Source organism: Lacerta agilis, chromosome 7 (genome assembly GCF_009819535.1).
Source record: "Lacerta agilis isolate rLacAgi1 chromosome 7, rLacAgi1.pri, whole genome shotgun sequence".
NCBI classification, from domain to species: Eukaryota; Metazoa; Chordata; class Lepidosauria; order Squamata; family Lacertidae; genus Lacerta; species Lacerta agilis.
In genome coordinates, this window is record NC_046318.1 from 86367930 (window position 1) to 86394490 (window position 26561).

Sequence of the window (26561 nt, forward strand, 5' to 3'; positions counted from 1 at the left end):
CCGGCTCGGGGGATCCGCGGCAGGAGAGGAAAGACGAGCACCGGGGCCACTTTCTCCGCAGGGCCGGGCCTGCTTCTGCCGCCGCCATGGCCCGGAGGCCTCGGCGGGGCGCCCGAGGGCAGAGCAGAGGCCGGCGGCCGAGGCCGGCGCTCGGACCCGGGGCGGCTTCCCGAGTTGCAGCCGCAGCGACAGCCGCGCCTTCCGCGCCTGCTGACTGGTGGGCCGTGCGCGGCGGCGGCGGCGGCGGCGGCGGGGCGGAGTTGAGTCCGGGACCGCCCCGGCAGCGGCGGGCTCGGGCGGAGGGGCGCCGGAGCAGCGGCGGGACGGAGGCTGCAGCTGCGCCAGCCAGCGGCGCGTCCGTCCCCCGGGCAGCATGTCGGGCGCGGCGGAGCCGGAGGCGTCGGTGTCGGCGGCGTCGCAGGAGGAGAGCGAGGACGAGAGCGAGGTGCTGGAGGAGAGTCCCTGCGGCCGCTGGCAGAAGCGCAAGGAGCAGGTAGCGGCGGCGCGCGCGGAGCCGAGGGAGGGCAGCTCCCGGAGACACCGGGCCGCGGGGTCCCCCGGCCGCCGGCTGCTGCTGCTGCTGCTGCTGCCCCGACGAGCGCCCCGAGGTTCTGCGCAGCGCTTCCGGCGGGCCCGGGCTGCCCGCTATCCTGCAGCGGGAACCGGGCAGGACGGAGGCCGAGCAGGGCTTCCTAGGTGACGGGCGAGCGGGGTCTGCACCCGCGTCGGTGCCTCCCGCCGTGCCCAGCCCTCGGCGGGCGTCGCAGTTCTGCCTTGCTTGGTCTCCGCGCAAACCCGCCCGGCGAGGTAGGCTCGCGAAGGGCGGCAGGAGAGCGGGGCTCCCGGGACCCGTCAGAGCACCTCGGAGTCGCCCCCTCTCCCCGCCCCTGGCATCGAGGGGGAGCCCGAGCATCTGGCAGCCTGCGGGATTCCTGCCAAAGAGCCAGGGAGCGGGGCCGCACCGGTGCGGAGCCGAGGAGAGGGGTCCCAGGCGGGTCAGGACCTCTGTTCGGGGCCCCCCTGCCCGGGGCCCGTTGCTTTCGTCGGGGGCTTGTCCTGGCCTCTCGTGGCCTGAGGAAGGGGCCCCAGAACCGAGGTGGGGGCGGGAGGCAGCCCAGCTCAATCCCCCTCCGGTAGGGCGAGGCAGAGCCCTGGGGGCGGAAGTGGGTTCTGCCCTCTTGGCTCTTGCGCCTCCCTTAGCCAGCCCCGCTTCGCCCCATACAGTATTCAGAAGACAGTTCCCTCCTGTCGCCCACAGACAGAGCAGGTCTTTGACTGGGAGCGTTTGCATGCTCAGGTGGGTTCCTGCCTACCTGAACAAATCTCTCCTTCCTCAGGACCCGTCTAAAGGCAACAAGATCAGGAGGAAGCCTCTGAGTCCCCCAAAGCAGCTTCCCCCTCCATTTGGAGAAGGGGCACCCTCCCCCTGGCACCAGGACCCACCTTCTTCGCATGGGTGCTGAGCGATCTCCCTTGCCTTCGCTGGTACAGAGCCCCCCCCCCCATTGCCCTTCCGCCAGGTCCTCTGGTGCTGCTGCTCCTGATAAGGCCCATGTTTGCCTTTAGGGGAGGCTCCCAGGGAGGTCTGCTTGCCCAGTGTTGGGGGGGACGACACACATGGGCCCCCAGCCACGATAGTGGGGACAGCCGGGGGCTAGCTGGCCACACAACATTCAGCACAGAGCAGCTGGGAAGAGGGGCTTTGGGTGGGATCTGTTTGCTCAGTGCAGGCAACCCCACTTCCTCCTAAGGTAGACCTGCCCCACAGCAGGTAGGCGGTGTGGCCCCCTCCTTCTTACCGCCACATGCCCCATCATGCCTCCCTCTGCCAACACTGGGGGGGGGGGAAGGGCTCCTCTTTGTGCTGCCGCCCCAGAACCAGTCAAAGCAGGGCCTGGAAAACTGTGAGATGCTCAGCATGGCTTAACCTGCCTGGGAATGTTGCTCCCTGAGCCACACTCTGCCCAGAGACACACCTGGGATTTGGTCTGTGTTTCTGCTGGCCAGCTGACCAGGACTGAGCTCTCTCTCCTCTTCTGGGTCTCCTTTCTGCCCTCCCCCAGTGCCTTCTCAGGATTGCTCTGCAGCAAGGGGGTCTGCTGGGACCCTGCCATTGCTAGGGAAGAGGATCCTGCCCAGGTGGCCTCACTGCAGCTCTGGGGCACAGGGTGGGGCTCCCGCTCTTGGCTCTGCCCAGTGCCAGAGAGGCTCTTGTCCTCCTGGTCACTCGTTCTTGGCCTCTGTGCCCAGAGTGGTTGCATCACAGTCCAAAGGGTCTCAGCCGCTGCCTAGAGAGTCTCGAGAGCCAAGGCCTTTGCTGGCAGAATTCAAACATAGGCCGGCGCATCCCAGGCAACGCAGGGCGATTTCTTCTGCGCTGATCTCCCCACCTCTACTGTTTGCAAAGCCTTGGCAGCCTCAGGCTTCCATTGGCACAAAACGGGTCTATGGCACCACCTGCCACTGGCCTGGCTGGTGCCACTGGCACCAACAGCTGAAGTGCCAGCAGGGGCTGCCTGGGGTGAGAAGTCAAGGGGCACCCCTGCGGACGGGGCATCATGGGACGTGCGTGCGTCATGATATCATGACACACGCGCTGCGACGCCCCACCCCCGGGGGTGCTGGGCGGCAGATTCGGGAGTCTCTGCGGGCTGCAAAGACTCCCCAATCTGCCACCCGGCGGCGGCACCTCTTCGTGCCACAGCTGCTCGTGCCTGCGTGAGCAGCTGCCACACGAAGGGGGGCCGGGCGGCGGATTCGGGAGTCTCTGCAGCCCGCAGAGACACCCTAAGCCGCCACCCGGGCTCCCTTGGCGGAGCGCAAGTCGGGGCAGGGAGAGGGACGGGCCAGCGAGGAGGGTTGACACCCCTCCTCACTGGCCGCCCCTGCGGCTCCACCCCGGCAGTGCCGAAAATAGCCTAAAAAAATAAAAATAAAAATAAAAATAAAATAAAGCCCAGGGGCGGGGCCGCTGCCCGAAGTGTCACCCCCAGCAGGGCGCTGCCCGGAGAGGCCGCCCCCCTTGCTACGCCCCTGAGTGCCAGCAGTCCCTGCTATGACCCCCCTCCTGCCCAGGGGGTCTTTTCCCTTGTGGAGGTGACCACCATTGCCAAAGATGCCTCAGGAGTCTGCCCACCCATTGGGCCATTTGCTCTGGCCTCTGGGGAGAAGCCTAGATGTGCTGGTGTCCTTCTGGGGCTGCGGCAGACTTCTGGAGCCCCACAGGGCCAGATTTGTGATCCCTGCTTGATCCCAGCCTTCATCCCTGTCTTCTGAAAGAAAACGTCAGTGTAGAGAATGGGAAGCTTGGAGGGTTGTTTCTTAAAAAAATACTCAAGCAATATATGCAATTCATGAGGGAAAAATGCCTAGAACAAGCTGTGGGTCTGGCCTGCCCCTCTCTCCCTCCCCGCTTTGCCTCCTGCTCCTCTTCTTAAGGAAGAAAGCCCTGCCAACCGCCCTCCACTAGAACAAGCATGGGTGGGGTGCCATGGGAGGGGGGAGGGGTGCTAGGGCTGGAGCCGTGCAAGCCGGGAGGCCCACAGGTGACCTCTGCAGAACAGCTGCTTATCTTGCAGCAGACCTGGGCTCTGGGCTGGCTTATCAGGGCCTCCTGCTGTGCTAGGCTTAGAGCCTGCTCCACTTTGGAATGAGGCCTGTTGAGTATTTATTTATTTTATTATTATTATTATTATTATTATTATTATTATTATTATTATTATTATTATTTTCTTGCCTTCATCCCCAACAGGGTCTCAGGATGCCTTACAGATAAAATACAAGCAGCTAAAATATAGGAGGGAAAGCAATAATTGAAAAACAATTAAACATTAGCACAATTAAACAATATGAATATAAAAAGAACCACTAAAGCATCATTAGAATATGAACACCACAGGACCAGCCCTTTCCTTAAAGAACAGTCGGTTCCCAAAGGCCAGTCCAAATAAAACCGTCTTCACCTCCTGTGCAAGGAGGGAGTCCGTCTGGCTTCCTAGGTTCCAAAGTTGGGGGCGAGCAGCACCACCAAGAAGGCCCTCCCCCGTCTTCCCACCCAACATGCGTGGCTGGGTGGGGGGACCCAGGGAGGGCCTCCTTGGGCAGCTTTGGTCACAGGCTTTGCTTTCTGCCTTCCTGGATGTTGGCCTGACTGCATGTCTGAGGAAGGCAGGCAGAGGTAGAGAGGCTGGCGCCCTTCCCAGGAGGTAAAGGAGGGAAATGGGGTCGTGGTGCAGAGGCCCTCTTGGTCTCACGTAGCCTCTGTGTGTGGGGATCTCCCCCTTTTGCAAAAGGGACTTCAAGGGACTTTCTTTGCAAAAGTGTCCCTCACAAAATGACCCCCCCCCCTTGGCAGCTGCCTCTCTTGCAGCTCAATCTTACGCCGCTGCTGTTGCAGTTGCAGCTGCAGAGATAGCAAGGCTTCCACATGCCTGGCCCTGTTTGCCTTCTGGGACTCGCAATGCAGTTGCCATGACTACAGCTTCTCCAGGGCAGCTGTGGTACCCAGCCAGATGGCCCTGCAGCATCTTGTTGGCTGATGAGCCAAGCCCTCTTGCTCCTCATTGGCTGCCTGGGATGAGAGGGGGAAAGCAGAAAGTAAGCACCTCCAGCTGCTGGAGAGGCCAGAGACTACTGTATCTTGGTTGTGAGTTTTGGTGAACCTGCTCCCAGCTTTGCTGGCTTTTTCTCCACCTGGCCTGGGAGGATGGGGTCCAGACTGACTCCAACTACGAAAGCGGAGGCTGTTTGGGTTTCTGCTGTTGTCAGGGTTGTTGCTGTTGGTTTTTTGTATCTTTGTTTTGTATCTTGTGATTTATGTGGAAACTGTTCAGTTTGGTTATGTACTTTTTAATATTTCATTTGTTGTTTATGACCACTTTTGCTATGTTGCTGTTACGTATTTTTTCATGCTGTAAGCTGCCTTGAGCCAGGGCTTTTGCCCGAGGAATTTCTCACCAGCATCAGCCCAATGTTCTTGCAGCATGTTGTCAGAGAGGGTGGTTGTTAAGGACATTTATCTCACACCTTCCCAACAGAATGTTGCTCAAGGCAATCAACGATTTAAAAAAATGAAGCTCATCAAAATTCAAATTAAAACATTTATCAACTGCACACCAAAGTTATAAGAAGGCTGAAAACCAAAATGGCTTCAATTATATCAACAGCCAACACAAAGCCAACCACTGAAAGTCAGCAGCAGAGCCAGGGGGAAAGAGCAGTTGCCTCCCCCCCCCCACTTGCCACCTGGAAGGCTGTCAAAGAGGAGGTTGAACTTCCCAAAGGAGGGTCTCCCAAAATCTGCCTCTGGCCACTGACCCTCCGCCCCTCTTCCTTTGCTGCCTCCCAGGGTGTCTGTGTGATACCGCCTGTCCCTCCCTGAAACTTCAGGCTCCTGCCTGGACTCCGCCATCCTCCTCCCCTGGGAAATGAATTTGCCCAGCTTGCCCAGGTTCCTCCCTCGCTGTGCCTCCCACCCTTCATTCATTTAAAACGGTTGTCCTCTGCCTTTCCTCATCAAAAGCTCAAGGTGGCTACAACAAAATCAAACCACCATTCAACCCTTTTAAGTGCCCTTTCCATAAACATTAATAATAACAACAGTTTTATTATTTGTACCCTGCCCATCTGTCTGGGTTTCTCCAGCCACTCTGGGTGACTTACAGAACATATAAAAATGGTAAAACATCAGACATTAAAAAGTTCCCGATACAGGGCTGCCTTCAGATGTTTTCTAAAAGTCAGAGAGTTGTTTATTTCCTTGACCTCTGATGGGAGGGCGTTCCACAGGGAGGGCACCACCACCAAGAAGGCCCTCTGCCCGGTTCCCTGTAACCTCCCTGCTTGCAGGGAGGGAACCGCCAGAAGGCCCTCGGAGCTGGACCTCAGGGCTGAATGATGGGGGTGGAGACGCTCCTTCAGGGATACTGGGCCAAGGCCATTTAGGGCTTTGAAGGTCAGCACCAACACTTTAAATTGTGCTCAGAAACGTACTGGGAGCCAATGTAGGTCTTTAAGGACCAGTATAAAGAGCACTTAATGCAGAAATCAAGCACCAGCAGTTGAAGTTATTCCAAATCAGCAGAGTAAAACATATGCAATAAATCAACCACTTGCAAACCCAAAAACCTTCTGCAAAAGGAAGGGTTTTTACTTGCTTAAGGGGAGGGGAGCACAAAAGGCTGGCCTTCTTTTGCCAGGAGCTCCAGAGCCAGAGGCACGCCTGGAAGAAGCAGACCATTTGGATCCCTTCCAGTCAGGATTCAGACCTCATCATGGGACTGAAACTGCCTTGGTCACACTGATGGGTGATCTCCGGAGGGCTAGGGACAAAGGTGAGAGCTGTTTCCTAGTTCTGCTGGATCTCTCAGCGGCTTTTGACACCATCAACCATAACACCCTTCTGGACCGTCTAGAGGGGTTGGGAGCTGGGGGCACTGTTATACAGTGGTTCCGCTCCTTCCTCCTGGGCCGTGTTCAGAAAGTGGTGGGGGGGGATGAGTGTTCAGACCCCTGGGCTCTCACTTGTGGGGTGCCTCAGGGTTCTGTCCTCTCCCCCATGCTTTTCAACATCTACATGCAGCTGCTGGGAGAGATCATCAGGGGGTTTGGGCTGGGTGTTCATCAGTATGCGGATGATACCCAGCTCTACCTCTCTTTTAAATCAGAACCAGTGAAGGCCGTGAAGGTCCTGTGTGAGTGCCTGGAGGCGGTTGGAGGATGGATGGCGGCTAACAGATTGAGGTTGAATCCTGATAAGACAGAAGTACTGTTCTTGGGAGAAAGGAGGTGGGCAAGTGTGGAGGACTCCCTGGTCCTGAATGGGGTAACTGTGCCCCTGAAGGACCAGATGCGCAGCCTCGGAGTAATTTTGGACTCTCAGCTGTCCATAGGGGCGCAGGTTAATTCTGTGTCCAGGGCGGCTGCTACCAGCTCCATCTGGTACGCAGGCTGAGACCCTACCTGCCCGCGAACTGTCTCGCCAGAGTGGTGCATGCTCTAGTTATCTCCTGCTTAGACTATTGCAATGCGCTCTATGTGGGGCTACCTTTGAAGGTGACCCGGAAACTACAACTAATCCAGAATGCAGCAGCTAGACTGGTGACTGGGAGCGGCAGCCGAGACCACATAACACCCACCGGTCTTGAAAGACCTACATTGGCTCCCAGTACGTTTCCGAGCACAATTCAAAGTGTTGGTGCTGACCTTTAAAGCCCTAAACGGCCTCGGTCCAGTATACCTGAAGGAGCTTCTCTACCCCCATCATTCTGCCTGGACACTGAGGTCCAGCACTGAATGCCTTCTGGCGGTTCCCTCACTGCGAGAAGCCAAGTTACAGGGAACCAGGCAGAGGGCCTTCTCGGTAGTGGCACCCGCCCTGTGGAACACCCTCCCACCAGATGTCAAAGAGAAAAACAACTACCAGACTTTTAGAAGACATCTGAAAGCAGCTCTGTTTAGGGAAGCTTTTAATGTTTAATAGATGATTGTATTTTAACATTCTGTTGGAAGCCGCCCAGAGTGGCTGGGGAAACGCAGCCAGATGGGCGGGGTATAAATAAATTACTACTACTACTACTACTACTCCTTCCCACTTCCCGGCAGAGAGCATTTCAGGGTTGGTTCAGGGGACACACAGGGCGGGTGGGAAGAAGGTCAGATACCCCATTCTGGAGCCATTTAGGACTTTAAAGCTCATCATTAACACTTTGAATTGTGCCCCCCCCCCGCCCAGTGAAAGTGGAGTGGAGGTCACATGGTCCCCCATATGTGGCTGCATTCTGGACCCCCTGTAGCCTCTGGGGCAGCGCAGGGAAGGTGCATGGCTGCCCCCCAGATGGGGTGCAACAAAAGTGTGTCCGTCTTGCCATGGCAAGCCCTGAATCCTTCTGGAGCAGGCGTAGTGGGCACACCAGTCTGTTAGGCAGACGCCCTCCTGGGCTCTGCTGAGCTCTCCTCCTGCAGGCTCAAGAGCTCGGGGGTGTGTGCCTCAGATGGATGGCAACTCCGTCTCTATGGTGAGAGGCAGTATATCTCTGAACAGGGCTTTCTGGGAAGTGTGGGGAGAGTGCTCTTGTGCTCAGGTCCTGCATGTGGGGCTCCCACTGGAGCATCTGACTACTGGCTACTGAGAGAACAGAATGCTGGACAGTGGCCAGATCCAGCAGCCAGGCTCTTTTCATGACCTGTGGGCAAATGTGCTCCTCTGGCCTCTCTGTGGCTCTTGACCCTCTTCCCAGGCCATGCCCTTCCTTGGGCTCCTTGGGCTCCTGGAGTGCTTTTGCCCAGCTGAACTGGATCCTTGGGCTGCGCCAGTGCTGCTTGCCTGCCAGGATGGGACATCATTGTGCAGAAACGCCAGACCTTTGTGTGGCTGCTGTTACACCTGTTGCTCCACCCCCATTTGCATGTGGCCCCTGGAAGGTTGCCAGGAGGGAATGTGGCCCCCAGACTTAAAGTTGCCCCACCCTGGTCAAGAGAAATCCTCAAGAGTATGTACCTGTGGTTCCCAGGGAGGGGCAGCCTCATCCAGTATGGATGGGGTCCCCATTCTAAAGACCACCAGCACCTGTGCCAGGTCTGTGTTGACTTTTGGCTTCTTTGCCACCTCCCAATGTCAGATCAGGACCTCCCTAGATGCCTTAGCACAGGCATTCCCAACCTTCAGCCCTTCAGATGTTTTGGACTACAATTCCCATCATCCCTGACCACTGGTCCTGTTAGCTAGGGATCATGGGAGTTGTAGGCCAAAACATCTGGAGGGCCGCTGGTTGGGGATGCCTGCCTTAGCAGGACAACGAAAGAAGAGACAGAGCTGGGTGCCACCTGCTCATTGAGACTTGTTGTTGTTGTTTAGTTGCTTAGTTGTGTCCGACTCTTTGTGACCCCATGGACCAGAGCATGCCAGGCACTCCTGTCTTCCACTGCCTCCCGCAGTTTGCTCAGACTCATGCTAGTAGCTTCGAGAACCCTGTCCAACCATCTCGTCCTCTCGTCCCCTTCTCCTTGCGCCCTCCATCTTTCCCAACATCAGGGTCTTTTCCAGGGAGTCTTCTCTTCTCATGAGGTGGCCAAAGTCTTGGAGCCTCAGCTTCAGCATCTGTCCTTCCAGTGAGCACTCAGGGCTGATTTCCTTCAGAATGGATACGTTTGATTTTCTTGCAGTCCATGGGACTCTCAAGAGTCTCCTCCAGTACCAGAATTCAAAAGCATCAATTCTTCGGCGATCAGCCTTCTTTGAGACTACAGAACTGCAAATCCCTGGTGACCCCCTCAGTATTGGGGGACAAGCGTCTGTGACCCCCAACCCGGGGCAGCAGCTCAGGTGCCCAGCAGGAACCCCCAGTGTCTGGAAGTGGCCTCCCAACAGGGACCAGGACACCCTCTTTCCAGGCCCCTCTCTTCTCAGGGAGCTAGTCCAGGAGGCTGTCGTAGTGTCGTATTTCTCTGCCCCGTTGAAATTTAGACTGTAAGCTTCTGGGGACAGGGACCTGCCTTCCTTAAAAAAACTTTAACCCCTATTGCTTCTGTGTGTTTCTCTGCAAAGCACACTTCCTCTGCTTTGAACTGTCCCCTCTCTGCCCTGACCTCTTTGTCTGCCCCCCCCTTTGCCCTTTGCTCCTCCTCTTCTCAGTGATGCCACTCATGTCCTGGCATGCCCCATCCTTCCAGGCCACAGAGCCAGAGGCAAAAGAGCAACGAACCCTTTTGCACCAGCAAAGCAGTCTCAGCTTTTTCTGCTCAACAATGGTGGGGGCTGTTGGATGAAGAAATGCCTGTGTATTCTCCCCCCCCCCCGTCCCAGTCCTTTTTGGGCTTCTGCGCCCAGGGACCCTGCCCTGGGCTTGCTTAATAAAAAGGTCCCACAAAGACAGGCTCTGAGGTGAGTCACTCCCCCTTGGTCTCTTGGGGGGGGCATAGACCTTCAAGAAGACTTTTTTAGGGGGGAGGGGAGTTCATCTGACATCCACTTGGCTGCCCCTTTTGCAATCCCAACTAATAGACTGGCAAGAGGGTGGCGCCTGCATCATGTGGGAAAGGTGGGCGGATTGTGACCTGTTTCAGGCCTTCCCTGACTGGGCTTGGCCACCGGCCCAACTCTGGCTTCCTCTGCCCCTTTACCAGGGGGGCAGGCAGGGTCCTTTTTGGCAGACGCTGCCTCTGAGACCCCCTTCCCTCTTGGTGGGTCTCCTTGGCACGGTGCCCACGTGAGGGGTGCCCTGTTTTGGCAAGTTGCCAAGGTGTGTCACCCCAGGCACACCTTTCTGGGCCTTTGGCAGAGGGGGTCCCCATGCCAGATAGCCAGGCAGCCAGCAGCAGAGCCACCCTAGGGTGAAGGCGGCTGGTTTCTGGCCCTGGCAACCCCACTCCTTGGCCTGGGGGGGGAGGCAGGTGGCCGAGCGTGGGGGGGGGGAGGATGGAGACAATGGGGCCTCTTTGTTCCCCTGGCAGGAACTGGGCCATGAGGCGCTGCTGCCAGGACGGCTCCATCTTCCCCTCTTAATGAACTTGGGCTGGCGCTGCGGCTGGAGGCCTTTGTCCCTCCTGGCCTGCCAAGACAGACGTCTGCTGGTGCCCCAAGCCCTGGCAGGCAGACGGGACAGGGTGTCCTCTCTGGGCCACAAACAATCCTGCCTTTCAGCAGGTGCTGGGCCAGCTCTTGCCTCCCCCCTGCAGTGCCTGCTGGCTGTCGGAGGCAGGTGCCCAAGGGCTGAGGGGTTGGCACAGCCCCCCTGCAGGGCATGCCCTCGGTCCCTCGTCCAGGAGTGGCCAGCCGGGCAGGAGAGCAGGCCGGAGCCCAGGGCTGTGCTAGCAGGCTGCCTTTTGCCCTTGCTGGGCCTTGTTTCTTCCACCCATTTCTGGGGGCAAGTAGCTTGGCCAATTGGGGGGCCATGGCGATCTCCCCCCCCCCCCCGGCACCCTGGGAATCTCAGCATTTGTTTACGAAAAGATATCCCACATTCCTTTGCCTGCCCTGGATGCCACTCAGGGAGAGGCTGAGAAAGTGTCCTCCTGCCCCCCACAGAGGCTGAGCAGTAGGACAGGAGCCCAATAACCCCCCCCCCCCGCCCTTCCTTGTATTCAGAAATTTACTGCCTTTGGTCATGGGGGTTAGCTTAGCAAATTTACTGATAGCTTCCCACAACAGATGGTCCCCCAGCGATTTAGAAGAACAAAGTACAATGAAGCAGAAGAAAATAATGAACATATTAAGACAGAACCAAAGTAAAAGCATCCAGTCACTGGAGCTGCCCAGAAAGGCAAGCGCAGATTTGCCTGGCACTGAAAAGAAGACAAGTTGGAGGCAGATGGGTCTCCTGGGGCATTTTCTAGCTGGGAAGCTACTGCAGAAAAGGCCCAGTCTCTTCTCACAAGCCTGCAGGATCAGGCCAGTTGCCCATCTAGTCCAGCATCCTGTTCCCACAGTGGCCAACCAGATGCTGCTTGTGGGAAACCTGCAAGCAGGATCCAAGCTCAAGAACAACTCTCCCCTGCTGCACTTTCCATCAAGGGGCATTGAGAAGCATCGCAGAGCATGGCCATTGTGACTGGTCGTCTCCAGTAGCCCTGTCCTCCGTGGGTTGGTCTAATCCTGTTCTGAAGGCCTCCCAGCCTCCCGTGGGAGAGAGTTCCACAGTTTGACTCTGTGTTGCATGGAGGACTTTCTTTTATTTGTCCTGAATCTTCCATCATTCGGCTTCATTGAATGTCCATGAGTTCCAGCATTACAAGAGGGAGGGAAGCCTTTCCTCTCCCCACTTCCTTCTCTCATGCTGCCCCTTCCTCGGCTTCTCTCTCAACTTAAAAGTCCCAAACACTTCAACCTTCTTTCATTGGGGAGTCAATCCACCCCAGGTCATTTTGCTGGTCCTTTAGCTCCCCTGGGAGATGGCACACCCAGAAGGGCCTCAGGCAAGGATCTCTGGGACTAGGCAGGTAAATGTGGGGAGATACAGTCCTCTAGGGTTGGAAGTCAGGAGCCATGGGAGGAGGTTTAAAAGGCCAGAACCATCACTTTGAATTAGGCCAGGGCAGTTTCCACAAGAAACAGTATTAAATGTTGTTGTTGCTGTTGTTGTTCACCACCATTCATAGATATCAGGGCAGTTCACAACATAAAAATACAAGATAAATAACACAGAATACAAAACAAAAACAAAGCAATAGCCCACACCCCCTCCTGCAAACAGATCTGCTCCTCCTTGCTCCCGTTGGCCATAGAGCCCTGCCTTCTGCACTAGCCAGATTCCAAGCCGTCTCCATGTATTGCAGCAGTCTCACCGTGCTTGTCTAATCTTTTAGAGAAGACCTGGGGCGTGACTCCGCTGTGCTCTGGTGGGGTTAGGGTTAGGTCCCGCAGCCACTTTGAGCCTCTTGCGCGCTGAAGCTGCGTCTCTCCCCTCAGGTCAACCAGGGCAACATGCCTGGACTGCAAAGCACCTTCCTGGCCATGGACACGGAGGAAGGCGTGGAGGTCGTGTGGAATGAGCTGCAGTTCACCGACAAGGCGGCCTTCAAAGCTCATGAGGTGAGGCTGGCAACCCCATAGACCTTGGGGGTGGTGCACGCCAAGCGCTCTTCCCCAAAGAATGCGGTGCTTCCCCCTGCCCAGCTCCAGACCCCCAGTTTGTTCCCCATTGCTGAGAGTCTCCCCTCCCTGCCCACTTCCTCTGGCAACAGGAGAAGATCAAGACCATGTTTGAGCAACTGGTTGTCGTTGACCACCCAAACATCGTGAAGGTCCACAAGTACTGGCTGGATGTGAAGGAAATCAAGGCCCAGGTGAGGCAGGGGGCCCCACGGAGGGTTGGCAGGGCTGCCCCCCAGCCCCAGGGATAAGCCCCCTCCACGATACGTGGCCCATACCTGATCCTGAGTGGGGAAACATCCACCCTGGGGAAGATGGACTTGTGTAGGGGTCTCAGGGGCAAAGGAACTGCTTTCTAGGTGGGAGCCCTTGGGTTCAATCCTGGCAGTGTCTCCCATCTCAGCTGTAGTGGCAGTGGCCAAGACTCTCCTGTGACTCTGGGGAGCCACTGCTGCTGCTCCAGGTGACCCAGAGCCTGACTTGGTCATGCCAGGGTGGGCGACAGCCCCACACATCCAAAGTCTGGTGCCCAGGCCCTGGTTTCAGCAAAGTCATCATGTACAAAAGAGCCACCTGGCTGGTGCCCAGAAAGAAAGGCAGCAGGTCCAGGGCAGGATCCCAAGAATAGTAAGAGCCCAGCAGAAGGGAGGACTCCTAGAACCCTCTTTCTGTTGGGGGGCTGGGTTTGTCTTTGGGCGCCCATTTCCAGACCTTGCCGATGAAGGAGCCTCTCCCCCTTGGGGCTGCTGTGGGAAATGTAGTGCCTGAGATGCTTCCTGGGGTGGCAGGTCAACCCCTCAGGTTCACTCACCTGGTCCCCCCCCCACCAGGTGATCTTCATCACAGAGTACGTCTCCTCCGGAAGCCTGAAGCAGTTCCTCAAGAAGACCAAGAAGAACCACAAGGCTATGAATGCCCGGGTAGGACCTCTGCCCTGCCCCCTGGGTGGAGGCAGACCCCGACCCCCACTTCCAAGCCATACAGGGAGCGCAGCCCCTAGGCCCCTGCAGGGATGCTTCAGCTTGCAACCTGGGGCGACAGGTGTGGTACAAGGGCAGTTGGGGGGCTGGGGGAGAGCCAGACGACCCCTTGCAACAGGAGCAGCAGGTCAGGCAAGACAGATCTTCCTCTGAAGGAAGCTACTCCCTGCAGGCTGACCAGGGGCACCCCGATGGGTGGGCGAAGGTGGATTCAAGGCAGGCTGCTGCCCAGTCCAGCGAAAAAGGCACTGAGTTGATGTGGTGGCTGTGGGAGGGGGTGACTCCTGAGCTGACTTTATCTCCCATTGCTCCCCCTACCAAAAAACAAAACAGGCTTGGAAGCGCTGGTGCACCCAGATCCTCTCGGCCCTCAGGTAAGCCTCCACCGCTGCTGCTCCCGCAGTGCCTCAGCCCCACCCTCTCTGTGGGGAGAAGCAGCCCAATGCCCCTCAACTCCCTTCCTCTTGCAGCTACCTGCACTCTTGCGACCCCCCCATCATCCACGGGAATCTCACCAGTGACACCATCTTCATCCAGCACAATGGACTCATCAAGATCGGGTCAGGTATGAAGCTGGAGCCAGAATCCTGGGCTTTGGCAGGAGGGGGGGGGGAGAACCGCCTTTGCTACGCATGGAGCAAACTGACAAGGGAGGACCTAGTCCAGCCCCCACAGCTTCCCCCAGTGGCCAGGCAGGGGCCTCAAGGCTATTTTGAAAGCCTTTTCCCTCCTGCTTCACAGAACCACTTGCTTTTCAGTAACTCTCTCCCTGTTCTCTCCCCTGCAGTTTGGCACAGAGTCTTTGCGAAGGGTAAGTGCTGCCTCTTCCTCTTGTACCCCCAAATGTATTCCCCCCTGTTTCATAGGGAGCTGCAGGCGGGTTTTTCTCCACATTCTTCAGGGCTCCAGGTCTTGTGTTTGACCAGAGGCAGCACAGCCACCCTAAATTCTGGGAGTGCTGGATTGCTTCCTTGTGAAGACCTTCTCTGGGCCACTGTAGGGTGGTCTTGGGCTTCGGGGGCAATGGAGTGTGTGTGTGTTGGGGGGGGGGGTCGCCGCCCTCTGTTCTGGCCCCAGTCCATTTCTGGAGGCTGTGGGATCTCTCACAACCTGCTGCCTGGGGGAGGATGGGCCCCTCTGGACATTCCATGCGCTGTCACTTATGGTAAGCCCATCAGAAGAGGCTGCCAGGTCTGGCCAGTGGTCCAGGTGCCTGTGGGAAACCTGTAAGCAGGATCCGAGCCCAAGAGCCCTCTCCCCTCCTGGGTTCAACTGGTCTTCAGAAGCATAATAATAATAATAATAATAATAATAATAATAATAATTTATTGTTTATACCCTGCCCATCTGGCTGTGGAGGGCAGTCGTCAATAGCCCTCTTCTCCGTGAAGTTGTGCAATGCTGTTTTAAAGGCATCCACACTGGTGGCTGCCACTGGCTCCTGCAGGAGGGAGTTCCATAGTTTAACCATGCCCTGCTTCCTTGTATCCGCCCTGAATACTCCAGCCTTCCTCTCCCTTCTCGCCCTCCCACAGCCATCCCACCTGAGCTCCGCAGCCCCATCCGTGCGGAGCGAGAGGAGCAGCGCAACCTGCACTTCTTCCCCCCGGAGTACGGGCGTGAGTAGTGGCGCAAGAGCCCTCTGGAGGGTGTGCGGGGCTTCCCTGGAGGCGGGGCTTTGGCGAGCTGGGTCTGGTTGTGCTTGCTTTTTCAGATGTGGCGGATGGGACAGCCGTGGACATCTTCTCCTTTGGGATGTGCGCTCTGGAGGTAGGGAAGCTGGGGAGTGCGGATGGCCACCCAGGGGCCCTGATGACCCTGCCCTTGTGTGTGGGAGGGGGGGCTCCCTTCCCCACATCCATCACCTCTTCAGCAGGGGGCTCCTTCCCAGGGCCAGGCTCTGTCTGCTGCCAGCCGTGCTGCCCCTTTCGTTTGGCCCCAGCTGCACCCCCTTGCCCCCTCCCCTCTGCTTCTCCCCACAGATGGCAGTGCTGGAGATCCAGTCCAATGGGGACACCAATGTGTCGGAGGAGGCAATTGAGCGGGCAAGGCATTCTCTGGATGACCCCATCATGCGGGTGAGAAAAGGGGCTTGGCCACCTCCCACATGGGGTGCCACAGCAGGGGATCAGGCTACCCCTTTTGCCCCCACCCCCCTTGTAGAGGCCTGGAATGCCCCACTGCCCTTCCTTTGAGGAACAAGCCTTGGCTACAGCTGGAGGGCTGTGTTGGGAGTCTGGCGGCACCTTCCCCCTGCCAAGCCATTGCTGGGCTTAGTGTGACACCTGAACTAGGCCGTTGTGAAAGGCTTGGGACGCCCCATGGCTACGGGGGAGGTGAGCAGCTTTACTGCATAGGAAGAGCCTGCTGGATCAGGCCGAAGGGGCTCATCTAGTCCAGCATCCTGTTCTCATGGTGGCCAACCTGGTGCCCATTGTGGGAAACCTGCAAGCAGGATTCGGTCCCCCTATGGCTTCCACCCACTGGAATTCAGAAGCACCTCTGCCGCCAACTGCGGAGACAGAGCACAGCCACCCTCCATGCAGAGGACGCTTCAGCCCTGCCTGCCTCCCCCCTCCCGCCAGAGGGGAAGGGCAGCCCCTCTGGCAATCCCAGTTCTGGGTCAAGCAGGGCCTAAGAGGCCAGAGCCAGGAAGCTCCCAGGAGGCAAGGCAGGTCCTTGGGAGGGGGAGGGGGAGCAAATGTGTGTCGCACGTGGCAATTCCCTGGCAGCGTCTCAGCTGCCCACTTCTGTGCTCCCTGCCCTTTCTCCTGCTTTCCTGGGCAGCCTCTTGCCTGGCCACTGTGGCCAATGACCTGTGGCTTTTCCTGGCTGGCCTCTTGGCTATGGTGCCCAGCCCTCCTGGCAGGAGGTTGGCACTGAGCCCGGCTTCCCCTTAAGACACCCCCCCCCCCCGCTGCCCCTGTGTCCTTGCAGGAGTTCATCCTGGGCTGCCTCCTCCTGAACCCAGACCGGCGTCCTACAGCTCACAACCTCCTTTTCCACCGCGTCCTCTTTGAGGTCCACTCCCTGAAGCTCCTGGCCGCTCACTGCTTCATCAGCAACCAGTGTGAGTTGGGGAGGGGGTGGGAGTGGGGGCAGCTGGGAAGGTCCGCCCCCTGGCTGGGTCATCCTGCTTCAACCCCAACCAGCCCTGCCTGATTCTTGCAGACCTGTGGCCTGAGAATGTGGTGGAAGAGAAAACCAAGCAGCTGGACCTCAGTATCGTCATGGCAGAGATCCAGCGAGAGGGTCGCCCGCCTGTGCAGTGGAGGTGGGCAGGCAGGGAAATGGGTGGGGCTGGGCAAAGGGAATCTCCCTCACCCCCAGCCAGCCAGCTCCTCATTCCTTTTCTCCACTTTAGATACTCAGAAGTTTCCTTCCTGGAGCTGGACAAGTTCCTGGAGGATGTGAGGTGAGTCTGTGCATGGGCTGCACGTGTGGGTGTGTGCGGGACCCCCTGCTCCCTTCATGCCCCACAGCAGGATTCCAAGGGTGTGGCTCCCTTGCGTTCTGGGGCTGCAGAGGAGCAGCCCTGCTTTTGGGCAGACTGACGAAGAAGCAGAGCTGCTGCTCTCTTAGGGGGCTGAGCCCCAGAGCCCCCCTCCCCCCTCCCCTCTTTGGCTCTGCCGGGCTGCGGGATCCATGGGGCTGATGCTCCCAGCGGGCTTGTCTTTCTCTCCCCTCACCCCAGGAATGGCATTTATCCCCTGATGAACTTTGCTGCTACCCGCCCCCACACACTCCCCAGATCTACATCCCAGCCCGCCGAGGACCCTCAGAAAGCCAAGACGCCCACGCCAGAGCCCTTTGATGTGGAGACCAGAAAGGTAAGAGCAGCCGGGGGGGGAGGGGGGTTGCAGAGCTGCAATGGAGCGGCCAGAGGGTCTGCTCTGCATGCGCGAGATCCTGACCTCAGCCCCCCAAGGGGATCTTTGGGGTGGGGGGCTTGGAAAGACCTCCAGCCTGAATCCCTGGGGGAAACCAGTGTAGACTCGGTGGAGCCCAAGGGCTCTGGCCTCAGCACCCACAGGGGACCCTCTTCCCCAGTCTCACCTCCACCGTGGGGTGGGGCCCAAGGAGCCCCCTCCTGAGGAGTGTCCCTCCCTCTTCCCAGGTGGTGCAGATGCAGTGCGGCATGGAGTGGAGCGAGGAGAAGAGGCAATGGCGTGTATGTCTCCCCTCCCTTCCTGGGCAGGGCTGGGGAAGAGGGCAGGAAGGAGCCCTGGGGGTGGGGCAGAGGAGAGGCGGCAGCTCTGTGGGTGCCCTGCAGGTGCTGTCAGCCAGCCTCCCCCTCTCACACATGGGGGGGGGAGAAGGTTCTCTCTCAAGAGCTCCCACCATACACTATCCATGTGTGTCCTCCCAGCTCACCCTCCTTCTGGTCCTGGAAGACAAACTTCACCGCCAGTTGAGCTACGACCTGCTGCCAAGTGAGTGGACTCTCCATTCCCCCAGGGCAGGTGGGCCTCCCCTGTACCCACCCCCTCACAGTTGCCTGGTTCTTGGACATGGGACATTGGTGGGGGGCTCCCAGAGGCACAGCCATGGGGTTGGGGGGCTGCTTTGTTGGCCTGGGGTCAGCTGTGCCTCCCATGCTTTGTGGGGGACCCTCCCCATGCCAGTCTTCCTTTCACCTCTCACTCATTGCCAAGAGGCTTGAAATACCAGCCAGGCCTCGGGCCCTTTGGTCCCCCCCCCCTTCAGCAGCTCCTCCTCCTCCTCCTCAGGCGACATTCCCAAGGACTTGGCTGTGGAGCTTGTGCACTATGGATTCATCAGCCCGGTGAGCTTCTTCAAGACCCACCCCCTGTTGAAAGGGGGGGGGGAGGGAAGCAAATAGAAAAGGAAGGTTTGTTTGAGGCAAGAGCTCTGGTACTGCTCCTCCCAGGGATTAAGCAGGTGAAAAACAGGTGGGGCTGCATTTTTCAGCCAGTTCTGTCTGCCTAGGAAAATAATCCAAGCTGTCAAGTTTCACAAACTCTTTCTTTCTTTCTTTCTTTCTTTCTTTCTTTCTTTCTTTCTTTCTTTCTTTCTTTCTTTCTCTTTCTCTTTTTCTTTTCTTTCTCCTCCCCTTTCTCTTTGTAGCCTCTGCCTGCCCCCCTGCTGGGGTGTGGGCACCTTCCTTCCTGCTCCCCCTCAGTCAGCTGACATGGGGGCACCAAAAGGCCCTCCTCTTCCAGGGCTACCCTCTCAAACGCACATGCAAAGCTGCAGAGCCAGACCAATTCTCCACCCTCTTTTTCAAATCTATTTTATTACATTTCTATCCCCCCTTCCCTGCCAAGGAGCTTAAAGCAGCATACATGGTGCTCCCCCTCCCCATCTCACCCCCCCAACAACCCTGTCAGCTGGGCTGGGGGTGGTGACTGGCTCAAGGTCACCTGGCAGGGGGACGAGAGCCAGCTCAGAGCCAGCCCTATGTTCAATTTCTGCTGGGATCCCTGGAAGTTGGGGGTGGAGTTGTGCACTGAGGGCAGAGGAGCAGGGAGAAAGGGCTCGGAAGAGCCGGGCAGAAGGCAGTGGGGGGAAATGCACCAGGCTGCGCTTGGGCAGAAGCCTCTACATAGGGGCCAACTGGGAGGAGGGGGGCAGCCACTGAGGCCCAGCAGGAGGGGAGCCCCCGCTGACCCTGCCTCTTGTTCTCCCCCAGGACGACTGTGACAAGCTGGCCACCTTCCTCGAAAGCGCCTTCCGCAAGCAGCACCCTCCTCCTTCCTGAGCCAACATGGTCCGGGGCAGGTGGGCCCCGTTGGAGAAGGGACAGGAGCCACCTTGGGTGTGGTGGGCCGGAGGGAGGCTGCTGAGGCTCCTCTGTGCCCACGCTGGCTTGGAGGGCAGCAGCCAGGTGGGGGAGGCACCAGGAGGCCTGAGGCTGCCCCACCCTGAAGACCAGGAAGAGCTGGGCAGGGCTGAGAGTTGGCGCTGGCCAGGGCGAATCTCAGGAATGGTTGCCTTTCCACCAGCCCCCGCTCCCATCTCCCTCTGACTGGAAGCAGCTGCTGGTGGGGGTGGCAGAGGAAGTGCAGGCTTGCTCAGAGCACCCGCTGGCCCCTCTTGCTCTGCAGCATCCCCTGGGCGGTGGCCTGACCTTGCGGTGGAGAGGGTGGCGGGCTCAGAGCCACGAGAAGGAAGCAGAGCTCCAGAGGCCTTAGCTTGGCTACCACACCCGCTGGATCTCCCCCTCTGCTCCTGTCCGTCCCAGATGGCGGGCACCCAAGGGCGAAGTCCCAGGACCTCGTTCTTCTCGGAATGGTCGGGAGCCACAGGGCAGCTGAGCTGCTGGCATTTGGACTGGGAAGGAGCTGGGCCCCAGGAACCCCCTGCTTCAGAAGTTGCTTCTGCTGCTGCCACTTTGAGCTGCTCAGCTGTGCCCTGCTGCTCTGGGCAGGCAGTGTGTGCGGATTCTGCTCTTTTGTGATGTATGTTGTGTTTGCTGCTGAGCTGCCTGCCTTGGGCACCTTGTGCTGGCTGTGCCAAATCTCTCCCCCCCCCCGTTGCTTTGTCAGTGCCTGTGATGATAGCAAATAATATATTAAAATATAACAAGCCTCGTGGGGAACTGCTGCCTCCTCCGTCTCTAACAACTGGCCCTTTTCCAGCCATTCTTCTCTGGGCAAGGGCGCTGGGAGCCTGCACAGCCTCAGCTGCTCTGCCTGCCTCCCATGGAGCCCAGCTCGGGTGCCTGCAGCTCCAGTCAGCTGGATTGTTTGTCCCCTGGGAAGAGGCAAAGCAGCTCTCAGGAAAGGCAGACAGAGGCAGGAAGAGGAAACGCTCAGCTCAGAGGGCCTTGTGGGGGGACACTCCTCTAGACCAAAAAGCTGCTTCACCTGCACCCAACATCCTGCCCCGGCACGGAACCCACAATCCATATGCATGCCCTGCTTCAGCACCATCAGCCTTGCTGCTTGCTTGGAAAGAGGATGGGGAGGTAGCAGAAGCTGCTTATCTGGTGCTGCCTCCATGGTTGGGTTACTGGCTGTCCCCCCCCCCCCCACGGCCATGTGCTAGCAAAGCAAATCCCAAGGCAAGATTGAACTAGCAAGCCGTGCTAGCAGAACAGAGCCAGCACGAGGGCTCCTCTTTCTCCCACTGTGCCCACAGAAATTGCTGGGAGATCTCCCCAAACTGCACTTGGGAGGAAGAGAGGAGGTCATCCCGCCTGGCAAGCTGAGAAGCTTGTGCTGATGAAACAACTGGCCCTTGTACTACGTGGATTTCCTCAGCACAGGAATGCTGCCTGCCAGCGCCCTGGGGTCCTTGCTTGCTTGCTGCTGCTCTTTGATAAGCCAGCTGTGATCCTCTCTGCAGGTGGGCTTGCTCAGGTGAATTATGTAATGTAACCTGTACTTCCACCCCCGCTGCCCTTAGGCTTCACTTGTCAAATAGCCAAAGCCCTATTTCCATCAAGACAGTTGGGCTAAATGAGCCTCAGATCCTGCTGGCTTCCTTGAGCCAAGTCCATCACCCAGCACAGTCCTTGCTGGGAGCGCAGATGCAGGCCTGCTGTGCTGTAAGAGGCTGAAAGGCTTTTCAGTACTAAGATGCACATTCCAAAGGACACCCACGAGGTCCAGAGAGGAAGTTCCGGAAGTGGGCGCAGGGGGCATGGATGTCATGTGCCCCCAGCCAGCAGGAGCCCCAGACTCTGTTTTCTTTCTATTTCTTTTTTTGAAAAAAGTTAAGTCTCCAGTCCTCTTCTAGGCACTGTCTGTAAGAAGAGCCAATTTGGCTGCTCCTGCCTTTCAAGGTTTTTAGCCAGTGAGTGAAGTCAGAGCTGTGACTGATGAGTGAGTTGTTTAGGACCCCAGAGATTCCTATTGCCTGGTGTCTTAAAGAACTGCTGTTTCCCCCACTCCTTTATAGCACACTTTTCTGGCTTGTGATTCACTTTCTAATCCTTAGAATCTCTGTAGTTTGCCCACCCTTTTCTCCTAGCAGTTAGGATACATCTTTCCTGTGGTGTTACTTTCTGCAAATACAGTAAGTATGCATGGATGTAAAAAAAAACAACAACAACCGACCCTTGCAAATGGCAAAATGTGGAAATTTTGCCAAGAGGCTTAGGTATGTCTCCTGTTGTGCACTCATTCAGAAGTCATCTATAGCTGACTTACAGTACAGTGATATACATGTCTACTAAGAAGCCTGTTTGTGATAAACAGGGCTTACCCTATGGCTTTGGTTTAGGGCTGGCATTGAGGGAAAGCAGGCTCCTTGTGCCTTTAACAGCTGTGTGGCAGACAGAAGTTCTAGAAGTTAAGCCTTTTCAATTATGGAAATACAACGTTTCACTTGTTAATAATCTGTGTCCGAGACATTTTATTATGTGTGTTTGCACTGATTCTTAATTAATTAATTTCATAAACTTTAAGCATTACTTGATTGTAAAAACAAAACTATTTGTATATGACACCAAAAACAGGTAACTCTTTGCACTATTTTGCAAGAGGGTCAGAGGACCCAATCCACAGTGCACTTTCCCTAGAAAATCCCACTGATACCCGTGGTTGCAGGCAGACCAGATAAATCTTCCAGATTTGCATAATCAAATCAACTTCTAGTTGCAGTAAGAGGGGCTGTTTTGTATGCAGCTGGGCCCAGAAGCAACCTCCTGCAGCTCACCAGAAAGCCTCCTGGCACTAGGCCTGGGAAAAGGCTCCCTCTGCTTCAGACACTGGAGAGCTGAACTAGGAAAGCAATTCGGCCTCACCTACTTGGTGCCTACTTCACTTGGGCCCGCTGTCCTTTCCCAACTTCTTTGAATCAGATACCTGAGCTTCATAACCCACAACGTCCGGCTTTTGGCACCAGGGAAGATTCCGCATCTGCAGTGCCTTCAGGATCTAGGCCAGATCATGCCGTTAATTCCAGTGTCAATTATTGGTCTTTGTTGCTCTTGTAGAACCCAGAAGGGGGAACGTGCTTCTTTAGGATGCTGTTTCATACAGATTTCTTCCTGCTAGGCTAGTCAAGGAGCCTCCTTTGCACCAAGAAGAGGAAGACAGTTCTCACTCAACCGTCTGACAGACGTCACCATGTACAGTCAATCTCTATAAGATGGCTGAGGAACATCTGAAGGGAAACCTTAATGGAGCACCCTTTCCTGGGAGTCACGGGCGGGGGGGGGGAGTGCTGTTGTGCTCATGTTCTGCTTTGCAGGCTTCCCATACACAGCCCGTGAGACATTGGGGGAGCAGGATTCCAGACTTGGTGGGTCCCGTCTGGGCTGTAGCAGCGGCAGCAGGGCTCCTCTGATGTTGTTATTGTGTATGTGTTAAAGGGAAGGGCAAAAATTCATGCAGGGTCCAGAATGTACTGAGGGCAGAAGCTACAGGCAGGCACAATGAAACAGAGTCTAAAAGCCTCAAAACAAGAGCAAAACAGCCAAAGTCTGTATGCCTGCACAACACAGTCACTGCAGGGACTGTCATTCCTATGAGGAGGTCTCCAAGGCCAGGAGGAATAGTACTTGGCTGCATTCACCAGCTGAATCTAACCAGTGTGATGTAGGTGGCGCTACGGTCTAAATCACTGAGCCTCTTGGGCTTGGTGAATGGAAGCAACGGGGTGAGCTCCCATTGCTCTGTCCCAGCTTCTGCCAACCTAGCAGTTTGAAAGCACACCAATGCAAGTAGATAAATAGGTACCGCTGCACCTGGAAGGTAAATGGTGTTTCCGTGTGCTCTGGTTTCCATCATGGTGTCCCGTTGCACCAGAAGTGGTTAAGTCATGCTGGCCCCATGACCTGGAAAGCTATCTGTGGACAAACACTGGCTCCCTCAGCCTGAAGCACCAAACCCCATAGTTGCCTATGACTGGACTTAACCGTCCAGAGATTCTTTACCTTTACCTAGTGGTTAAGGTGTCAGACTAGTCCAGCCTTTCTCAACCTTGGGTCCCCAGATGCTTTTGGCCTGCAACTCCCATCATCCCTTGGTAGCAGGACCAGTGGTCAGGGATGATGGGAGTTGTAGGCCAAAAACATCTGGGGACCCAAGGTTGAGAAAGGCTGGACTAGGACCTGGAAGACCAGGCTTGCTATTCCCACTCAGTGGTGAAGCTCACCAGGTGACGTTGGGCCAGTCACTCACTCTTGGCCTAAACTACTTGTGGGGACTAAATGGGAGAGGGAACCATGTGAGCCAGCTTGAGCTCCATGGAGAGAAAGATGGAATAGATAGACAATAAATAAAAAATGCTGTACAAGAAAAGCTTGTTGCTTCAGGCCACTGACCCACCTGCTGTTCCCATGTGCCGCCCTTTCCACACGTGCCAAGTGGCAGGGGCCAGCCAGCCTGGACTTCCCAACTGGGGGCAGAACAGAGGGAGAAGACGGGAAGCCCTGCCCCCACTTCTGGAGCCGGGCTTGAGAAGATGATTGACAGGCACAATTTCATCAAAACAAAGAAGATAACCCCCGCAAGGAAAGCTAAACGCAAGTTAAAAAACAAAAACAAAATAGAAATACAATGAATACTTAAAAGTAAACATTGTGATGCAATATTCAATATAAGTAAAGAAGTAGAGTGGAAAATTAAAAAACAACAACAAAGCAAAAATATTTTGAGCATGCTAACCAGGGAAGTTGTTGGCATGGCAATTAATAAAAAATGAGAAGAAAAATGTTATAAGTAAAACTAAAGTCAAGGGAAAATGTATAGATAACCCAAAAGAGATTAGGAATGAATTTCTTAAGTATTTCACAGATCTATACAGGACAGGATTAGGAAAAAAAAGATTGAAATAGAGGAATATTACCAAAACTTACAGATGAGATATTAGTAATTCTAAATGCTCCAATAACATCTTCAGAGGTACTGGACCTGGATTGTCGGCTAAATATTGTTTAAAAATTAAATAAACAATTACTAGACCATTAGAAGCAACAATGAATGAAATTTTAAAGCTAGGAAAGGTGCCGGAAACATGGAGAGAAGCATATATAACTTTAATCCCAAAACAAGATATGGATTTGACCTCAATAAAAAATTATAGACCAATCTTGTTATTAAATAACAATATTGGCCAATAGGATGAAAACAATATTGAAGGAATTTATACATCACGGTCAGGCAGGTTTTCTCCTGGGGAGACAAATGAGGGATAATATAAGAAATATCATAGATGTGATAGAATACTTGGAAGTAAGAAACGAAAAGCAGGCAGCGTTGATATTTATAGATGCTGAAAAAGCATTTGGTAATGTCTCATGGGAATTTATGAAAAAAATTCTTGAAGAAATGAATTTTGGAGAAAATTTTAGGAAAGGGATTCAAGCAATATATTCTGATCAAAAAGCCAAATTAATTGTAAACCAGGTGGTAACAGATAATTGTAAGATACAGAAAAGAACAAAGGGATGTCCATTATCATCTTTATTATTTATTCTGACTCTAGAAGTCCTGACAAGAAACATCAGGGCAGATGAAGCCATTAGAGGAATTACGGTTGGGAAAAATACATATAAATTAAAGACACATTCAGATGACCTTGTAATTACAGTCGAGGATCCTAAGAACTCTCTTCCAAAAGTTCTAGAAAAAAACAGGAATTTGGGCAAGTGGCAGGCTTTAAGTTAAATAAAAATAAGACAAAACTGTTAGTGAAAAATTTATCAGAGAAGGGTAAAAAAGAATTACTGCAGATATAGAGATTTATAAAAAGTTAAATATTTAGGAATTTGGTTGACAACCAAAAATATTATTGTTAAAGAAAATTATGAAAAAATTGGAATGAAATAAAAAGGAATCTACATGCATATCTTTGGTATGACAAGATTAAGGCCCAGAAAGGATTTAAATCTCATATCATTAGAAAATCTTTGTTCCAGGTATGGATGAAGTATAAAGATTTGTTAGAAAAACACCCAGATGGCTATCACCTGCAGAAGCTAAGGCCCATAAAAGAACGAATATGGAAGGGCATTGGCCAAAATACAATGAAATTTTGATACAAGAAGGAGATCATTTTAAATTGAAATCATACGAGCAGTTGAAAAGGAAAATATCCGATTGGTTACAATACTTTCAGATTAATGAATTATTTAAGTCAGATAAGAAACTTGGTTTTCAGTTAGAAAAATCTAAATTGGAGATGGAATTGTTAGAGCCAAAGATGAAAAACCTATCCAGAATGTATAATTTATTGCTTGAGTGGCATACAAAATATGAAATGGTAAAATAAACAATGATAGATTGGGCTAAGGATGTGGGGCACAACATCATGATGGAGGATTGGGAAAAATTGTGGAAAACAGGTATAAAATTTTCAGCATGTAATATTCTTAGAGAGAATGTCATGAAGATGATGTACAGGTGGTATTTAACACCGGTTAAATTAGCAAAAATGTATCAGGGACAGAGTAATAAATGTAAGCAGGTAGAAGGAACATTCTTTCATATGTGGTGGACGTGCCCTAAAGTAAAGGACTTCTGGGAGAGGATTTATAATGAATTAAAGAAAGTGTTGAAAAACACATTTAATAAAAAAAAACCAGAAGCCTTTTACTTGGTATTGTAAATCAAGAAATCCCAAAGTGTGACAGGACTTTCTTTATGTATGCCACGACAGCAGCTAGAATTTTGATAGCTAAGAACTGGAAGACAGAGCAGCTACTAACGATAGAAGAATGGCAGATGAAAATGATGGACTATATGGAGCTTGGTGAATTGAACAGGAAACTTCGTGACCAGAGGGACAACGCGGTGGAAGAAGATTGGAAGAAATTTAAATTGTATTAAAAAAAATTATTGTAAGATTCAATATTAGAAGTAAACTGAAAGATAAATTAGGCTGCAGAATTAGAAGATAGATTTAAGATGTAGAATAGTTTGAATAAATGATAAGGATTATAGTTTGAAGAGAGGTAAAATTTAATTAATAACGATGATTATAATAATGTAAAGAAATTACTAAAGATGATTTACAAGGAACACAGGAAGAGAGGACGGGAGGAAGTCAACCTACAATGTTAAGAAAGTAAGATAGGTGTA

General features: G+C 54.4%; 1 protein-coding gene across 2 annotated transcripts; it reads left to right on the top strand.

Annotated features, from left to right (window-relative positions):
* Positions 1-350: 350 nt before the first annotated feature.
* Positions 351-21866, top strand: NRBP2 (nuclear receptor binding protein 2). 2 transcript variants are annotated; one of them, XM_033156061.1, is made up of 18 exons: positions 351-493; positions 12404-12526; positions 12679-12780; positions 13417-13506; positions 13900-13940; positions 14037-14131; positions 14354-14377; positions 15102-15185; positions 15281-15336; positions 15549-15644; positions 16504-16636; positions 16738-16840; positions 16931-16981; positions 17261-17396; positions 17684-17737; positions 17936-17999; positions 18297-18352; positions 19220-21866. In XM_033156061.1, the coding sequence occupies exons 1-18, from the start codon at positions 374-376 to the stop codon at positions 19286-19288; spliced, it is 1497 nt and encodes a 498-aa protein (XP_033011952.1). In that variant the 5' UTR covers positions 351-373; the 3' UTR covers positions 19289-21866. The 2 variants fall into 2 exon arrangements, with proteins under 2 accessions (XP_033011952.1, XP_033011953.1); XM_033156062.1 differs by lacking the exon at positions 18297-18352.
* Positions 21867-26561: the final 4695 nt, after the last annotated feature.

Coding starts and splice junctions, on each gene's coding strand:
- NRBP2 (XM_033156061.1), top strand. CDS start 374: ATGTCGGGCGCGGCGGAGCCGGAGGCGTCGGTGTCGGCGGCGTCGCAG. Junction 15,645..16,503: donor TGGATGACCCCATCATGCGG/GTGAGAAAAGGG, acceptor GTGTCCTTGCAG/GAGTTCATCCTGGGCTGCCT. Junction 17,738..17,935: donor AGGAGAAGAGGCAATGGCGT/GTATGTCTCCCC, acceptor GTGTCCTCCCAG/CTCACCCTCCTTCTGGTCCT.